This window comes from Hemitrygon akajei, chromosome 31 (genome assembly GCF_048418815.1).
Source record: "Hemitrygon akajei chromosome 31, sHemAka1.3, whole genome shotgun sequence".
In the NCBI taxonomy this organism is placed as follows: domain Eukaryota; kingdom Metazoa; phylum Chordata; class Chondrichthyes; order Myliobatiformes; family Dasyatidae; genus Hemitrygon; species Hemitrygon akajei.
Genome location: NC_133154.1, coordinates 27,265,923 through 27,285,370, shown reverse-complemented (window position 1 = coordinate 27,285,370; position 19,448 = coordinate 27,265,923). Strand labels below are relative to the sequence as shown.

Here is a 19,448-nt window from a genome sequence, read left to right as displayed (position 1 = left end):
GCTGTTTCTTCGCATGATGTGCCCAAAGAGTGATAGGTGGAGACTTGTCATTTAATTTTGGTTTGATCTAGTTGAGGACAGATTTGTTTCTTCTGTAAGAGGTCCACGAGATGCATAGTATTTTTCTCCAGCACCATAGTTCAAAGACATCGATTCACTTCCTATCGTCCTTCTTTACCATCCAACGTTCACATCCATATGATGTTGTTGAGAACACCATCGCCTGCCAAGTTGAATCTTTGTACATAGAGACAGATTCCTGTTTCCAAGGATCTTCTCTAAATCCTCCATGACTGCTTTGCTAAGGACGCTTCTTCACTGGATTTCTTGACTGCGTACTGCTTCGGAGTTAACGACTGATCCAAGTAAATTGAAACTGTCAACCACTTCAATATCCTCTCCATCGAGATTGAAATCGGTTGTGCTGCCAGTAGTCAAAATCTTAGCCTTCTTCAGATTAAGGTGTAGACCCATCTTGAGCCTATGTTGATGTTGCTTGGCAGTTGCTTCAGGTCTTCTTTGTTTTCAGCCAGTATTGTTGTGTCATCAGCATAACAAAGGTTATTGATGATTCTGCCACCAATTCTCACCCCCGAGTCTCCGCGTATACTGCTTCTCTGGAGATTTGTTCGGTGTAGAAATTAAATGGGCAGGGGGAGCGAATACAGCTTTGACGTACCCCTTAACGGATGCTGAACCACTCTGTTTCTCCTTGTTCTGTTTGAACTGTTGCTTCTTGATTGATATAAAGATTGCACATGAGGATGATCAAAAGTTCCGGTACAGCCACGTCTTAATGTGATCCACAGTTAAGACATGATCGACGCAGTCGAAGGCCTTGCTGTTGTCAATAAAGCACATATAGATGTCCATCTAGTGTTCTTTTGTCTACTTGAGAATCCATCTCACATCTGCAATGATGTCTCTTGTTCACCTTCCTTTCCTGCAACCTGCTTGCACTTCAGGAAGCTCCCGCTCTAAATAGGTTTCAGGTCTTTTCTGAATGATCTTTAGTAAAATGTTGCTGATGTGCAGAATGGAGGCAGTTGTACAATCATTTCCACACTCTGCTGGATCACCTTTCTTCAACATTAGTAAAAACACTGATTTCCTCCATTCACTTGGCCATGACATTGCCTTCCAGATCAGCTGACAGAGCATCGTCAGTATTGAAACAGCCGCAGCTCTTTGTTGTGGTATTCCAATTGGAATTCCATCAACGCCCAGTACTTTGTTCTTTGGTGGGGCTTTTAATGCCACTTTAATTTCATCCTTCATCACCATTGGCTCCTGATTGTAAGATCTAGGATGATACTCCCGATCCAGTTGATCTTTCTGACATAATGACTCTCAGTAATCTTTCCATCGCTGTTTGATCTTCTCAGATTCATTGAGTATAGCATCCTGGGCATCCTTCAGCATTCCCATGAGAGGCTGGAATTTTCTCTTCAGATCTCGTAGCTTTAAGAAGACTGTCCTTTTTTTATTTTCCATTTCTGCTTCTTAACAGATTATTATTGTAGTTTTGTCTCGCCTAGCGGAACACTGGAAAGCTCAATTGAGAACTGCGACTGCTACCCTTTCCCTGTACCCTTCTCTTCTTTCCTGTGCAATTTTCAGAGTTTTTTCACTCATCCATTTTGGTCTCTTCTGCATTTGCCCCTTATACAGAGTCTTTTCACACTCTTCGTGTACAGCATTCTTGATACTTTCCCACAATCCCTCCGATGTCCTATCGGTTGTGTTTGGAGCAGCAAAATGATGAATGTTTAGGGTGTCAATAATGTGGGCAGATATGGCCTAGATGAGGTTGAGCTTCCCAAGTTTTGCTGAGCTATACTCATCCAGGTAATCATACAGTACTTCCAATATCCCTACCAGATGAGGGAAAGGCTGGGGGAAACTAGGCAAATAACTATAGCCAAAGTAAATCATCCTGAAGTGTCTCACAATAACCAGACATGTCTGCTGGGCTACAACTGACACATTGGCTATTTCAGTTCTGGATGCAGTTGATATATTTTGCAGTAACTAGTGAATCTGAAACAGACCCATATGCAGAAACTCCTAGCTAGTTACTAGCAGGAGTTTTACATCAGAACAACTTGAGAGCTCAGGAAGCTCCATCTACCACTGGGAGACCTCAGTCGCTAGTGGGATTGTGTCACGTGAGCAGTTACGATTGACAAAACGTGGAAAATTTAATACACATTTTGCAGAGAAAGGAAGGAAGAAAAAGCTGTAACCAAATTATGTTCACCAGCGCTGGCCTGATGACCAGGCTCAACCCGAAATATGGGAGAGAAATTTGGGTCAGGCCAGGCTTGATAGGAGATTGGAAGTGCTGTGGCTTGGGCAAGTCAGTCTTCTGCTGAACATTTCAGCCAACATTTTTCCCTAGAATTCTCCAGACAAGAGGGTTCATACCACTGGTCAGATATGGAAAGTCTTTGGCCGTGGGCTAGCTTAATTAGCCTTGGTTAATTTAGCTCCAGTGTCACTATACAGAACTGAAGTTACCCATCCAATCTATGAAAACCCAACACCACTCCATTGGCATTCAATGGTGTTGTTCAATCCCAGAGGTAGTTTGGTGTTGTTCAGCAATGGCGGATAGGTCCCAAATCAGACCACGAAGGACATGCTCTGCTCTGTACATGCAATGAATGGGAACAGAAAGATCATATAAACAGGAGGAGGGCTTTCAGCTCTGGTCTGTTCTGTCCAGCCACTCCACTCCCCGAGATCACAGCCAGCTTGTGAACTAATTCTATATACCTTGGCTAACAAACATCTCTTCAGTACACATTTGAAAACTCAAATGTACTGACATCCAGTGCCATTCTAAGACTGCTACAACTCTCCAGCAATTTTGAGATAATTGAGGCTACACAACAATCTAGTTTGCTGCTGATGTAGAATATTCTTTCAAATAATACTTAAAAGTTACTTCCCCATTCTTAGAAGAGTATAAACACGAGAGAATCTGCAGTTTCAAGCTCCTGGCTGTCAACATCTCTGAAGATCTCTCCTTGATGCAATTACAAAGAAGGCACACCAACAGCTAACTCAGAGTCTGAGGAGATTTTGTACGTCAACAAAGACATTTGCCAAATTTTTATAGATGGACTGCAGGGAGCATTCTAACTGGTTGCATCATCGTTTTGAAGAAGCAAGAAAAAGCTGCAGAGGGTTGTTTAGCCCCATCGTGGGCACAACCCTCCCCACCATCAAGGACCTACAGTAGGTGATGCCTCAAGTAAGCAGCATCCATTCTCCATGACCATCAAGGACATGCCCTTTTCTCATTACTAATCAGGAGCTTGAAGACACAGACTCAAATTTTTAGTAGCTTCTTCCACTCCACCATCAGATACCTAAATGGTCCTTGAACCCTTCAGCACTACTGATGAAGGGAAAGGTAAACTTAGGTAGAGGGACAGGTAGATGGGGGAATGAATTAAGGGGAATGATTAGCTTATGATCAATTGTCTTATAGGTACTTTATGTTATTGAGCAGTCAGAAAGCTTTACCCGGCATCAGGTGACGCACTAAGCATTGTTCTTGAAAAGTGCTAAGCATAACTAAATATGGGTATAGAATGACTGAAGGGGCATCTCATGGCTTAACTAAATATGGGACAGAACGTTCGAGAGAAGGGGGAAGTGTCAGGGGGAGGTGCCAATATGAGGAAGTTGTAGCTATGCTAGTCTTGGCAGAAATAATTATAACTAACCAATAATGACTTTACATCTAATTGTATCTTAGCATGTGATCGAAACTATTCTAAAACTGTATTAACTCGCGTAATTATAATATTTCCTGTAACGATCAATGTAATAAATTGTGTGGAATTGTGTTCGGGGGAGGGCAGTGTCCGGACTGGCTCTTTGGGAGATCAAATAAAAAGTGAAGTTTGACGAAGTATCGCTTGTTTTATGGTCTTATTGAATTCGTGATACCTTGCGTTATTGCATCAGGTCGATCCGCCTTTGACGCTACCTCACTATTTTGCTCACTTTTTGAACCACAAAATATATTTTTATGTTTCTTATAGTAACTTATAGTATATTTCATGTATTGAACTCTACTGCTCCTGCAGAACAAGTTTCTCAATAATGTGTCTGTGACAGTAATCCCAATTTTAATATGCTGGATAGGGACAGAGGCCTGAATAAGGTTGGAGAATAAGGGAAAAAGTACAAAAGCTGGCAGGTGATAGGTGAAGAAGGTGGGTGGGTGGGGATGTAGAAGCCGGGAAGAGATATGTGAATGAGAAAAGGACTGAAGAAGAAATCTGATAGGAGAGGGCAGCAGACCATGGGAGAAAGGGAAGGAGGAGGGGAAACTGAGAGGAGAAGTGGTAAGAGGCGATCCTGAACGGGGAATGGAAAAAGAGGAACGGGTGGGAGAAATTACTGGAAACTGGAGAAATCAATGTTCATGCCATCAGGTTGGAGGCTACCCAGATGAAATATAAGGTGTTGCTCCTCCTTTCCGAGTGTGACCTCATCATGGCTGTAGACATGCTGGAATGGGAATGGGAGGGAAAACTGAAATGGGTGGCCACTGGGAGATCCTGCCTTTCTTGGTGGACGGGAGCCTGGGATACAATAAATGACCTTGACATTTCACTGCAAGTAAAAAGATCGCCTCACCCAGAAGGGTACTGCATGGTTATGAGAAAGGTGTAGTACTTTCCATGCTTGCAGAAGTATATGCCAGGAGGGAGGTCACTGGGGAGGGATGACTGAACAAAGGAGTCACAGACAGTGAAAGAAAGTGGAGAGAGGGGGGAGGAAAGATGTGCTTAGTGGTAGGAGCCCATTGTAGAGGGTGGAAGTTAGGGCGAACGATCTGACAGTTACAGAGCCTGGTGGCGTGGGAGGCAATCACAAGAGAAATCTAAGGTTGACAATGTTGTTAAGAAGGTGTATGGTGTGTTGGCATTCATCAGCCGTGGGATTGGGTTCAAGAGCCCTGGGGTAATGTTACAGCTATAAAAGACCTTGGTCAGACCCCACTTGGAGTGCTATGCTCAGTTCTGATCACCTCACTACATGAAGGATGTGGATATTATAGAGGGAGCGCAGAGGAGATTTACAAGGATGTTGCCTGGATTGGACGGCGTACCTTATGAGAATACGTTGAGTGTACTTGGCCTTTTCTCCTTGGAGCAACTGAGGATGAGAGGTAACCTGATCGAGGTGTATAAGATGATGAAGGGCATAGTTTTACGGTGCTTGGAAACAGGTACTGAGGGGATGCCGGGGGTAAGTTTTACACAGAAAGTAGCGGATGTGTGGACTGCACTGCCGGCAGCGGTGATGGAAGCAGATAAAATAGGGCCCTTTAAGAGCTTCTTAGGTACATGGAGCTTAGAAAAATTGAGGGCTCTGCGCTAGGGAAATTCTAGGCAGTCTCTAGAGTAGGTAACATGGTCAGCACAGCACTGTGGGCTGAAGGGCCTATAAATGTGCTGTAAATTTCTATGTTCTAACCATGACACGATGGCAGGAGGATGGGGTGAGGGCACATGTGTGGGAAATGGAGGGGTTATGAGTGAGTGCAGCATCGATGGTGGTCCTTTGTCCACTTACCAAAAACAGGTACTGCAGCCCATAAATTATAGAGTTTATCGTTAATACGGGTTTCCAGTCCTCTCTGTGCAAGAAAACATGAGAATTAAAGAGTCAGGTAGTGTTTACACAATCACACAGCAAGTAACCTGTCTCAGTCAGAAACAAACAGAGTAATTCTGTTATACAGCACCAATTACTGAATAAATTACAACTCTCAGTGACATGAAACATTTGCTGCTCAAATGGAAGCAGTGCTACAGTAATAACTCTTACCTTGCCAAGTTTCAACTTACTTCAGGTGAACACTGCAAACTAGATACACCAGAAATTCTGCAGGTGCTGGAATTGTGGAGCCACACACACACACGATTATTGAAGGAACTCAGCAAGTCGGACAGCACCCACGGAGGGGAAATCAACAGCCACATTTCAGGGATCTGATGAAGGGTTTCCAGCCTGAAACATTAACTGATCATTCCCCTCCATAGATGCTGCTTGACCTGCAGAGTTCCTCCAGCATTTTGGGTGAACAAACTGATCTTGTACCATTGTGGATTTTGCTATTTAATTCCTCCTGCCCTCTACTCTACTACAGGTTTCCTCTTTCCTGCTACTTTCCTTTGTCCTTAATGCAAATACTAATCAACTGTGAAATCTCCAACTATTTACTTTGCTGAAAAAAGATCATAATGAAACCAAGCCATTTGGCTAACTATGGCCATCCTGATCTGTGGGCATCCTTCATATTAATCCAGTGAGCCCTTTAGCTTCTAAAACAAGGCAACTAAAATGTTCACCAGGACACTTCTTACATGTTATCAGTGACTCAGATACAACCATTGTGTGCCAGGTACTTAACAATCTCTAAGTGAAGGTGGTCCCCCTCATATCCTGAATTCTCCCCACCCCACCACCCTAAACCTATGTTTTTGATGTGGACTTACCCAATAACTGCAGCTCCCAATATAATTCCCTAATTTTTTCCTGATACTGTTGCAATTTGCTTTTCCCTAATTGAACACTTACCCCAGGGGTCCAGTATCCTTATCCATAACTACCTGAAGAGAGTAATGATCACTCTTCTTTTCAAAATGCTCTCCCTCATCTCCAATCACTTGGCCAGGCTCACTTCCCAACACAAGGTCTAGTCTATCTCCTTCCCTTATTGGATTGCCTACATACTGTTTCAAGAAACTCCTCCTGGATGCATCCGAATCCTGTCCTAGTTAAGCCTTGGATACTACAGAAGCCCTAGTCAATATTGGGGAAATAAGTCACTACAACAACTCAGGGGGAAACTTCCCTGGAGTTTCTCCTATCCATACCCCTCAATATCATGTACATCAATCATGTACCTTCCTAGCCTCCTCAACTCAAAGGAAAACAGACCCATCCTCGATTTCTCCTCAAAACTGAAACGCTCCATCCCTGTCAGTAACTTGGTGAATCTCCTGTGAAATCTCTCAGAGTGCCATCATATCTTTCCCCCAGTGCCGTGAGTAGAGCCGCACATAGTATTCAAGCTAATGTCCGTGCAATGTTTTTTCACACTGCAATGTAATCTCACTATCCTTGTGTTCAATGCACTGACTAATAAAGGCCAGTATCCCAGGTTATCTACCTATGTTCCTACCTTCAAGGTTATTTGGACTTGTACACCTAGACCCTCTGTTCCTGGGACCATACCGTGTCCTAGCTTCATTAGTAATCCCAAAATCAACATTAGTAAGCCCTCACATTAATTAGGATTAAACTCCATCTGCCATTTCTTGGCCTATTTCACCAGGACATCCATATCACTGTTTCCAATCCCTGCCAAGTATTTGCAGCATTTTTCTTGATTGGACAGGCAGCGAATTCTGAAGCGTTGATCTAGAGACAGATACAAATCCCACTGTGGCAGCTGAAGAATCAAAATTACAGCAATTAAATAAATCTGCAGTTTAGGAAAATAGAGGTGTCAGTAACAGTGAGCATGAAACCACTCAATTGCTGTAAAACTTCAATGTCCCTGTAAATAAAATCTCAGAGTTTCTAGACCCATCAGTGGGGTTGGCTCTTGACCGTCTCCCTGAGCTAAAGGGCAATTCGGGACTTGACACAAACATTATGGCCTGAAGGGCCTGTGCTGTACTGCTCTGTTCTAAATTCGTAGTTGAGATTTCCAGCATGTTGAGTTGTCTTTCATAGACGATGACTTCTAAAATGCAAATCTTAAACGCCAATATCAGGGCTGGTATTTGTGGATCTAAATGTCCTGAGAAAAATTCAGAATTGCATTTAAGGTTTTAATCAAAGAAATTCAAGTTTAATTGCCATTCAACCATACATGAATACAGCCAAATGAAACAGTGTTCCTCTGGGACCAAGGTGCAAGACACAGAAGCAGAAGCCACATATAAAATAGCAGTAAGCATACAGTCACACTGAAAAATTTATTGCCCAAGTATCAAGTCCTATAGACTGACGGAGTAGGATGTTGTTGAAAAGAACAAGCCCGCAGCAGTCCATTCATCATGCATAAGTGCAGCTGCAGACGAATACAATCCAGCTTGTCTTTCACCAAACAAACACTGGGGGGCAGCACTCAACCCAGCATGGACCCCAGGTCTGCTGTCTCCTACACTGCCTCCAGTGCTTCTCCCACGGGCAGCTGCCACAGGACACCCAGCAGCACGAGGGCCTGATTCACACACATCCAAGGCTATGTTGCTCTTTTCAATGAGCCAGACTTGTGGTGTTCTACATTACCAGTGCCCTGCAGGATCTTGCAATTACAAGAAAAACATCTAGGACAATCACTTGCTCTGCACACCGACTGGGCATATGAACTGTAGACGCCTTCCTGTAGCAGGCGGCAAGTCGAGTTCCTCCGCTATCGAGTGACTCGCTGGTGGGGTAGAACTGCAGTACTTGATTCAGATTCAGTTTATTGTCATTTAGAAACCACAAATGCAATGCAGTTAAAAAATGAGAAAACGTTCCTCCAGAATGATATCAACAAAGCATATGACAAAACAGACTACACCAGAAAATCCACATAACATTTGGCAATCCTCAATCTAGAGTCCGGAGAGGCTGCTGCATATTAATATTGCGCTACTATCTTAGCGCATTCCCCGGAAAGGAGCGCCAAATCCACCAGACAAAACAAGACCAAAAACTAAAGCTACAAGACCTGCACAAAACCACATAGTTACAACATATAGTTACAACAGTGCAAACAATACCATATTTTGATTTAAAAAAAACAGACCATGGGCACGGTAAAAATAGTCCGAAGATGTTAAAAGACTATAAGTTCGAAAGAAACCACCACACAGTTTCCACAAGTCCTCAGGGTCCCGATAGACTCGTCATCTCACGCCGGCGGCAGAAGGGAATACCCCCGCTATGGACTTCCACGGCACCGTCCAACTCAGCCTTGCAGACGCAGCACACAATGAAAGCTCCGTCGAACCCAGCCTCACACACAGCACACACTGAAAGCAACCTGACCGCAGCGGACTCCAAGTCCGTCGAACCTCCAAGCCTCCGACCATCCCCTCCGGCACAGCTTCTCCGAGCACCATCCTCTGCCGAGCGTATTAAGACGGCCCCGCCAACGGCCACCGGCAACGTGACCCCGAGGACTGGGGGCCTGTCTTCTCAGCAGAGACCTGGACCTCACAGCAGCAACGAAGAGGGCCTTCCCGGAGATTTCCAGATGTTCCTCCGTGCTCCCACGTCCGTTTTTCATCAGATTAGGATTGCGCACTGCACCCTCGCTTAACAAATAACATATCAGCTCCGGAGTGGCCGCTGCAAGCTGCGTCGCACCGTCATCTTGAAGATCTTGAAGATGCCAGCAGTGTCTTGTGATTGTAAAAAAAAGATGTAAAGGATGAACAATCGCACCTTTGGTTGGACCCAAAGTGGCCGCTGTGTCCGAGTGCACTGTCATCTTACCAGAGATTAAAACTGAGTAGTGTTTGCATGTTGCAGCATTTCATGGCAGGCTGTCAGCTAGAGCTGCCCAAGCGAAGCAGCCTGCAAACAGACACAATGATATTGATGGAGCTGGTTCATAAGAGGACTGACATCTTAGTAGGTACAAGTAACTCATGCAGAAAATAAATCCAGACAGTACAGAGAAAATTAAGATAGTTTTCCAACAAACTCTCATGTATAGACAGTTTAGTAGCAAATGCTACTTGCACAGTGCCCTTTCCCCAGTGTTCACCAGGTTGCCTTGGCCCAGTAAGGCAACACCATCAATAGAAGCAAACCTGGAATCAACAATCCCTTGTTGAAAAAACAGAAGTGTCACAGACACTACTACACAGACTGTAGAAAAATGACAGCCCTCCAGATCCCAGCAAAGGCATGTGACTGACCTACAGCTGATCCCAGCAAAATAGGGGACAGAGACAATGTACATGCCAGTCTTTAGCCAGAGCTACCCTGCTAATTGTGCTCATTTGCTCTTGCCTGTCACTCTGTAAACCCTTCAAAGCAATTCCCTTTTAAAGACAGCTATTGATCCTGCTCATACCACCAGCTCGAGCAGAGTTCCGGACAGCAACAGTACCCTGCATAAAGGATAAAGCTCTGGTTCTTTAGCCAATCACTTTAAATTTGCAGCAACACACAAAAAGCTGGAGGGACTCTGTCAGGCAGCATCTTTGGAGGACAATGGACAGTATATGTGATGGGCTGAACACTAGAAGAGAGGGGAGATAACCAGTACAAGAAGTAAGGGAGCGATGCAAGAGCTGGCGGGTGATTTAAATCTGTATCTGGCAGTGAATATTGTTTCTCACTTGTTCTATTAATTGTCTCAGGGTTTTAAAGAACTCTTCAAATTGATAATTTCTTGACTCATATTTCCTCCTGAAATCGATGGCCACCACATGGCCCTTGAGCACATTAGGTCCCAGTGCAAACCCAGCAGTCCAATTCCTCCACATTCCCCACACATGACCATTAACCCCCCCGACTCTAACGTCACGCACCTGTACTCAAGGTTAATCACTCCAGCAACTGGCAAGTCCCTGGATGTTGGAGGAATCTACCGCATCCAGGGAAAACCCACATATTCACAGGGAGAATGAGCACAGTCAGCACCAGAAGCTGGGACTAAGCCTGGTCACTGTGGCTGTGAAGCTACTTTATTAGATGAGCCTCCATTCTCACTTGTAATGTTCGGATTTGCCTTTTAATTTCCAATCACAGCTCCAATTGTTTGGACTTGAGCCTTTGCTTCTGTCACTACACCAGCCCCAGTTTGTAGTTTACAAAGTTCTGCATACGTTTGGACAGAACTTATTGTTGCTATCCTTCATTTAAAAATGTATCACCTATCTTATATTTGTTCCAAAATGCTTCACCTAACACTTCATGCTTTTTTCCCCTCAACAGACACATGCTAATAGGAGTTTCTTGTCATTAAAACTCTCCTTTAAAATTGAACCCTTTCTACCCCATGAATTGTGACTCAACAACTAATGTTATTGACAGTGGTGGCGTGGAATGTTGCAAGTCCAATTCATTGGCTTATTGGTGAACAGTGGAGGAGCTGCGTGGCCTTGGCCATAGCAAGGACAAGGCCTCAAGCCATGATGTCACCTGTTTGCACCAGTCCGAAGTGGAGGCATCGAAGTTTGGTGCTCCACCGCAGTCCTGAGGCAGTGTGTCATGGCATCTATGCTGGAGATGGTTCTGCCCCCAGTGTTCTCTTAGTAGTAACTGTATTGTGTTTGACTGCAGACTGCTGCAACATTCATGGACTCAGGGACTGGAACTATATATAATTTTTGTATGACTGTATTTTACTACTATCTTATACATGCCTTGTGCTGTGTATTGCAGTTGGTACTGTGTTTTGCATCTTGACCCCGGTATAACGCTGCTTTTGTTTGGCTCTATATTCATGGGTATTCACAGATGATTGAGTGACAATTAGACTTGAACTTGAGATTTTATACCACTGGTATTAAACTGTAGAGGGATGAAACACAAACAGAGTGAAGCCCATGCCAACCCAGAGGAAAACTATGCAGTCACATAGAGAACGTACACCCTTCACACAGGCAGGGCAGGGTTGAACCCAAGTGCCTGGCATTGTGAGGCATCAGTTCTATTAGCACCACCCTCTGATCTAGGATGGAAGGTCAGCCTCTGGTCCTGACTTAGATCAGGGTACTGCTCAGCCAGTCACAGCTGAAACTCAGCCTACAGCACGGCAACCTGCAGCCAAAGGATACAACAGTTATAAATCACTAGAAGCTAAAACAAAACAATGAAACTATCAATGAAGTCTGATCTCAGCCTACCTGAGGATGTTTAGACAAACGTTGCCTTCTAGATCGATATTTGGATGATACACCATGGTTTCACATTTCACTTTCGGAGGATCATGAGGATACCCTTGTCCAACCTGGAAAACAAACAGTTATGCATATACAACAGTCTTCAAACTGTATGCAAGACCATGACAATGGAAGGAGATTATTAGCTGACATTTAAAAGCCAGGAAAGCTCAGTTTTAAGCACACTTTGGGAAAAGTGGTATCCTCAAATTCAGCTGAGAGCAAAGGACCAGCAAAAGCTAACTGCATAAAGATTTTGAACACTGGCCTCAATTATAGCCAGCATTATCAATGCCACTTGCAGACTCTGTTACAGAGCTGAAGTCTTGTAGGTATGTGCTCTCATATTATACCCACTGTGACTTCCTCATGTTACAAATACATTACATTCTACTGTCCTTCAAAGAGACAGCCTCCTCGGTGCAATCTCAGTTTAAAATATTTACAGATCTGACAGAATGGCGGGAAAATGCCTTCAATGCAATATTTACAGTACTACAATTATTCCCTCTTCCTTTTCAATTTGCATCCAACAATGTCAGCTAATATTCCAGGTGTTTGAGTTCCCTCCCTAACAACGGAGAGAAGGTACAGGAGCCGGAAGACCTACACTCAGATCTTAGGAACAGATTTTTCCCCTCTGCCACCAAATTTCTGAACGGTCCATAAACCAAGAATGCTACTCGCTATTCCTCTTTCGCACACTTTAATTAATTATTTTTATATTAATAGTCTTTTTTTCCTGCTTTGCATTGCTGTCACAAAACAATTAATTTCATAATAAACCTGATGCCGAAACTCCCTGCCTTATAGAATCATATCGTCACTCAGCACAGAAAGCCCAACTCAGCCATGCTGACTGTGATGCTTACGTTAATGTCATTTGTGAGCATTTGGCCCAAATTCTGCAATGTGTTTCCTATTTAAGCCAATCAAACACCTTTTAAATGTTGTAACTATATCTACTCCACACCTCCTCTGCAGTCTGTTACAGACATTCACCACCCTCTGTGTAAAGAAAAAACTTACCCCTCAGATCTTAAAGACTCTCACCTTAAACTTATATCCTCTAGTTCTAGACCCCTGTGCCTGGCAAAAGTTCTGTCCTATCAATGCCATTCATAACTTTATAAAATTCTACAAGTTCACCTCTCAGTCTCCTACATTTCAGTGAGAATACCCAGACTGTCCAAAACCGTATGCAAAACTTCAAGTGCACTCCAACAATATTTGTTTCTTCAACATCTCTCTCACTTTAAAGTTAGTTGTTTAAACCCTTTTTTATAACCTATTAAAAATCTGTTAGCTGCAGCTTAAATTTTGACCTAAACTTGGTTTACTTCTGATCAATCTCAGAAACGACTTCAAAGATTTTTATACATGGGCCCAGTGTCTTTGGCAGGAGTGGGGGGGGGGGGGGGGGGAAATTATCACAGAGTTAATGGTTCTTGTTGCTATTGAGTTATCCTTGTTAATCGGGTTTATATCGTGTTTGTTCTCACAATGCCCTACATTCACTGCTTGTCCCCAGTCAATACCAAGACATGGAAAGAGGCCATTCAACCCATGAACCTTGGGCCAACCAATGACTGCTCATTTATATTAATCCCATTTTATGCTTCCCCCAGACTTAAAACCACACACCCCCATCCGATCCCTTAACTCACATACAGTGCAAGAAAAAGTTTGTGAATCCTTTGCAATTACCTGGTTGTCTGCATTACTCACTCATAAAATGTGGTTTTATCTGCAACTAAGTCACAATAGTAAACAAACACAATCTGCCTAAACTAATAACACACAAACAATTGTACTTCATCTCATCAATACAGTGTACCAGTTAAGTACTCACAGTTTAGGTTGAAAAAAGTATGTGAACCTCTGGGGTAATGCCTTCTACAAAAGCTATTTAGAGTCCAATCCAATGAATGGACATAAAAAAAAAACCCATGGGTAACAGCAAAAGAGCTGCAGAAATCTCTAGAACGTGCTAAAGTCTCTGTCAATGAGTCCACTATAAGAAAAACACTGAACAAGAATGGGGTTCATGGAAGGACACCATGAAGGAAACCACTGCTCTCACAAAAAACACTGCTGCACGTCTCAAGGTTGCAACAGACCACCTGGATGTTCCAGTGGACAGAGGAGACAAAAGTTGAACTTTTTGGCAGAGATGCACACCGCTGTGTTTGGAGGGAAAAGGGCACTGCACCCTAACACCAAAACCTCATCCCAACTCTGAAGCATGGTGGAAGGGGTATCATGGTTTGGGACTGCTTTGCTGCCTCAGGGCCTGGACAGCTTGCAGGTATTAAGAAAATGTGTGTTTTGGAACGGCCAAGTTAGAGTCCAGACCTTAACCCAAATTGAGATGCTGTGGCATGACTTGAAGGCGGCAGTTCTAGCAAGGTATCCCAGAAATATTGAACTGAAACAGTCTTGTATGGTCTAAAATTCCTCCTCACTATTGTGCAAGTCTGATCAGCAGCTACAGGAAACAGGTGGTGGTGGTTATTGCTGCTAAAAGAAGTTCTATCAGTTATTAAATACAAGGGTTCATATACTTTTTCCAGCCTAAACTGTGAATGATTAAACAATAAAACATGAAAAGTTTGGGTGTTATTAATTTAGGCAGATTGTGTTTGTCTATTATTGTGACATCAACGAAGATCAGACTACGTTTTATGAGTAATTTATACAGAAGACAAGGTAATTGCAAAGTGGTCACAAACATTTTCTTGCAACTGTACACACTATAAGCAATTTCCAGCAGCTAATTAAAATACCAACTCATACACCTTTGGGATGAGATATGAAATTGGAGTACTGAGGAAATCCACATGGTCACGGAAGAACGTGGAAACTCTACACAATATCTGAGGGCAGGACTGATTGCGGGTCATTGGTAGAGACTCTACAGGCTGCATCACAATACTACCAGTTATATTTAAATTAAAATTAATCACAGCCCATGTGCCTATGATGTTGCTATACATCAAGCTAAAGACCAATCTATATTGAAAAATTCTGGCAGTAAAGAGTGAGGAACTCCCAAGATATCACGTAGTGATAGGGGTACACAAAATTATGAGTGGCAGATAGCGAGAAACCGTTCCCCAGAATGGTGATGGCAAAAACCAGAAGGGCATAAATTTAAGATGAGGATTAAGAGGGTTAGTGCTCGAGAGCAAAAAAAATTTCCTCCCTCACCAGGTAGCAAAACTTCCCAAACCTGCAAGATCAAGAATTACAAGTAGGATTAAAAACCTTGCAAGTTATCAAGTTCAACTTTATTGCCATGGGTATACATACCAAGAGTATAAATATCACGAAAATTAGCTTTTTACAGCAGCAAAGTAGATTACAAGCATGACAAACATAAATTGCATACACTTAAATTAACAAATTTTACATAACTTACACAACACAGCAAAGAGACAGAAAAACAGTGTGGCTGACAGTAAAGACCAAAGTTTCAGCTTCAGAAAGCTATCAACAATGGTTAGGTGAAGAGGATTTACCATAAATGGCAGGATACTGAAGGACATATATCAGGGGTTCCCACCCTTCATTATGCCGTGGACCCCTACCATTAATCAAGGGGTCTGTGGACCTCAGGTTGGGAACCACTGGTGTAGATGGAAGCAAACGTTCACAGATCACAAAGGCAGCCAGACACGTAGGCTTGTCTTGCCTTTATTACCAGGACATAATTTAGGGACAGAATCTACAAATGCACTAGTGTGCTACATCAGAGCAACACATATAGATCTTGCTATTACATTACAAGAAATTTTTCAACATCAAGAGTCAAACTTAAAGATTGCTTAACGTTATTTCCCGTACACAAGTGTAATGGAGAATTAAATAATTGTTCATCTGGATCTGATGCAGCACAAAAAAATGCACAATAAGAACATAATAATAAAAACACAATAAATATAAATAAATCATATCGCTTATATACATAGATTGATGGTACATCCATAAAGTGATGCAATGCCCATGAGTGTCCGTACATAAAGTTATGAACAGGAAATGATAAAATGGTGGTGGGGGTGAGGAGGGGTGGATTAATGGGTGGAGGTGCTGATCAGCCTTACTGCTTGGGGAAAGTAAGTATTTGAGTCTGGGGTCCTGACATGGATAGCCTGACGGAAGTGGGACAAACAGACCATGAGCATGGTGGGTGGGATCCTTCATGATGTTACTAGCCCTTTTCTGTATATACAGTGGCATGCAAAAGTTTGGGCACCCCTGGACAAAATTTCTGTTACTGTGAATAGCTAAGTGGGTAAAAGATGACCTGATTTCCAAAAGGCATAAAGTTAAAGATGACACATTTCTTTAATATTTTACGCAAGATTACTTTTTTTTTTAAATTTCCATCTTTTACAGTTTCAAAATAAAAAAGGAAAAGGGCCTGAAGCAAAAGTTTGGGCACCTGCATGGTCAGAACTTAGTAACACCCCCTTTGGCAAGTATCACAGCTTGTAAATGCTTTCTGTATCCAGCTAAGAGTCTTTCAATTCTTGTTTGGGGGATTTTTGCCCATTCTTCTTTTCTTTCTTTTTAAATCTTTTTATTAATTTTAAGAAAAACATAAGTGAAATATGAATACAAAACATTTGAGAGTACATAATTAATAGTTTAAATAGACAGTCAGATATGTAATAATCAATATATAAAGCCTCCCAAACTCATAGTATTAATGTAAAAGAATCAAAAAAGAGAAAAAAAAACAAAAAAACAAAAGAAAACTTAAAAAAAACTAACCAACATGGGCAATTGCATAATGTTAAATATATACAGTAGTGCCGATAACTCCGAACCTCCATCCAAATAATTAAGGATAATAACAGTAAGATTTAGGATCAGACCATTTAACTCATATGAAAATGCTGAATAAATGGTCTCCAAGTTTCCTCAAATTTAACTGAAGAATCAAAAACCACACTTCTAATTTTTTCTAAACTCAGACAAGAAATAGTTTGAGAAAACCACTGAAATACAGTTGGAGGGTTAATTTCTTTCCAATTCAGTAAAATAGATCTTCTAGCCATTAATGTAACAAATGCAATCATTCGTTGAGATGAAGTGGATAAACGATTATTATCTATCATTGGTAAACCAAAAATTGCAGTAAAAGGATGCGGTTGGAAATTGATATTTAAAACTCTTGAAATAATATTAAAAATATCTTTCCAATAATTTTGTAAACAAGGACAAGACCAAAACATATGAGTCAATGAAGCAACATCAGAATGACATCTGTCACAGGTTGAATTAACATGAGAATAAAATCGAGCAAGTTTATCTTTAGACATGTGAGCTCTATGTACAACCTTAGATTGAATTAGGGCATGTTTAGCACAAATAGAGGACGAATTTACCAATGATAAAAATTTTTCCCATTGCTCAGTAGATATAGGACAATGCAATTCTTCTTGCCATTCCTTCTTAATTTTTTCTGATACATCTGGCTGTACACTCATAATCATATTATAAATGATAGCTACTAAACCCTTTTGACAAGGATTGAGGGCTAAAATTCTTTCTGTAATGTCCAATGGACATTCTTTCGAAAAAGACTTTAATTCATTATACAGAAAATTTCTGAGTTGCAAATATCTAAAAAAATGGGTTATAGGTAAATTATATTTATTAGATAGCTGTTCAAAGGACATAATGTTATCATCCAAAAACAGATCACGAAAACATGTTATACCTTTTGTTTTCCATAATAGAAAAGCTTGATCTATAGATGAAGGCCAAAAGAAGTAGTTAGATATTATAGGACAAGACAGCATAAACTTATTCAAGCCAAAAAATTTACGAAATTGAAACCAAATTCGTAATGTATACTTGACTATGGGATTAGTTATCTGTTTATTCATTTTAAATAACGAAAAAGGAAGTGAAGATCCTAAGATTGAGATCAATGAAAAATCTTGCACAGATTTACATTCCAAATTTACCCATTGTGGGCAAGCAGCTGTAGTCGATTCTTGTGTCCAGAATATTAAATACCGTATATTAACTGCCCAATAGTAAAATCTTAAGTTTGGTAGAGCCAAGCCGCCCTCCTTCTTAGGCTTCTGTAAATATTTTTTGCCTAGTCCAGGATTTTTGTTCTGCCACAAATAAGAAGATATTTTAGAGTCAACCATATCAAAAAAAAGATTTAGGATTAAAAATTGGTAATGCTTGAAATAAATATAAAAATTTAGGTAGTAGCATCATCTTAATGGCATTAACTCTGCCTACCAAAGATAATGGAGACCACCTATTAGCAAGTTGCTTAATTTGATCGATTAAAGGTAGAAAATTAATTTTAAATAAACCTTTATGTTTTTTAGTAATTTTAATACCTAAATAAGTAAAATAATCTGTAACAATTCTATATGGTACATGATTATAAATTGGAACTTGCATATTTAATGGAAATAGTTCACTCTTATTAAAATTCAATTTATAACCAGAAAAGTTACTAAATTGAGCGAGCAAAGAAGAAATAGCAGGAATAGATCTTTCAGGGTCAGATATATATAATAACAAGTCATCCGCATATAATGATACCTTATACGTCGTCTCCCCACGGGAAATACCGAAAATATTGGGTGATTCACGAATAGCTATAGCCAAGGGTTCTAAAGCAATGTCAAATAATAAAGGACTTAAAGGACAACCTTGCCTTGTACCACGAAATAGCTGAAAAAAAGGGGATCTTTGATTATTGGTAAAAACCGAAGCTAGGGGTTTATGGTATATTAATTTAATCTATGATATAAATTTTGAACTAAAATTAAAATGTTGCATTGTATTAAATAAATATGGCCATTCGACTCTATCAAATGCTTTTTCGGCATCTAAAGAAATGACACATTCTGGTATTTTAGATGAAGAGGTATAAATAATATTAATTAATTTTCTAATGTTAAAAGATGAATAGCGATTTTTAATAAATCCAGTCTGATCTTCAGAAATAATTCGAGGTAATATATTTTCTAATCTAATAGCCAAAATCTTACTAAAAATCTTAAAATCCGTATTCAACAAGGATATAGGCCGATAGGATGCGCATTCAGTAGGGTCTTTATCTTTTTTAAGAATTAAAGAAATAGAAGCTTCATAAAAAGATTGTGGTAGTTTACCTATACTTAATGCATCTTTAAAAATTTTACAAAGCCAAGGAGAAAGTATGGAAGAAAAAGATTTTAAAAATTCTGTAGAAAAACCATCTGGACCAGAAGCTTTACCCGAATTCATTGAAAAAATAGCCTTTTCTATTTCAGACTCCGTAATAGGTGTATCCAAAAATACACTATCCTCAACAGTTACTTTTGGAATATTCAATTTCCTTAAAAATTCATTTATTATAGAAGAGTCCTTAGTACATTCTGATTGATATAAGGAATTATTAAAATCTTGAAAGGCTTTATTTATCTCTTTGTGATCGATCGTCAAAGTACCATCTTGTTTACGAATCCTGGTAATCTGCCGTTTATCCGAAAC

General features: G+C 40.9%; 1 protein-coding gene across 2 annotated transcripts in view; it reads right to left on the bottom strand.

Annotated features, from left to right (window-relative positions):
• Window positions 1–19,448, bottom strand: part of ube2m (ubiquitin conjugating enzyme E2 M) — a 66,795-nt gene that overhangs the window by 3,745 nt on the left and 43,602 nt on the right. For both annotated transcript variants that reach the window (XM_073034050.1, XM_073034051.1), the window contains 2 exons: window positions 11,898–12,001; window positions 5,602–5,665 (listed from right to left, as the gene is read on the bottom strand). In XM_073034050.1, the coding sequence (XP_072890151.1) occupies window positions 5,602–5,665; window positions 11,898–12,001 (168 nt within the window). The remainder of the gene's footprint in view (window positions 1–5,601; window positions 5,666–11,897; window positions 12,002–19,448) is intronic.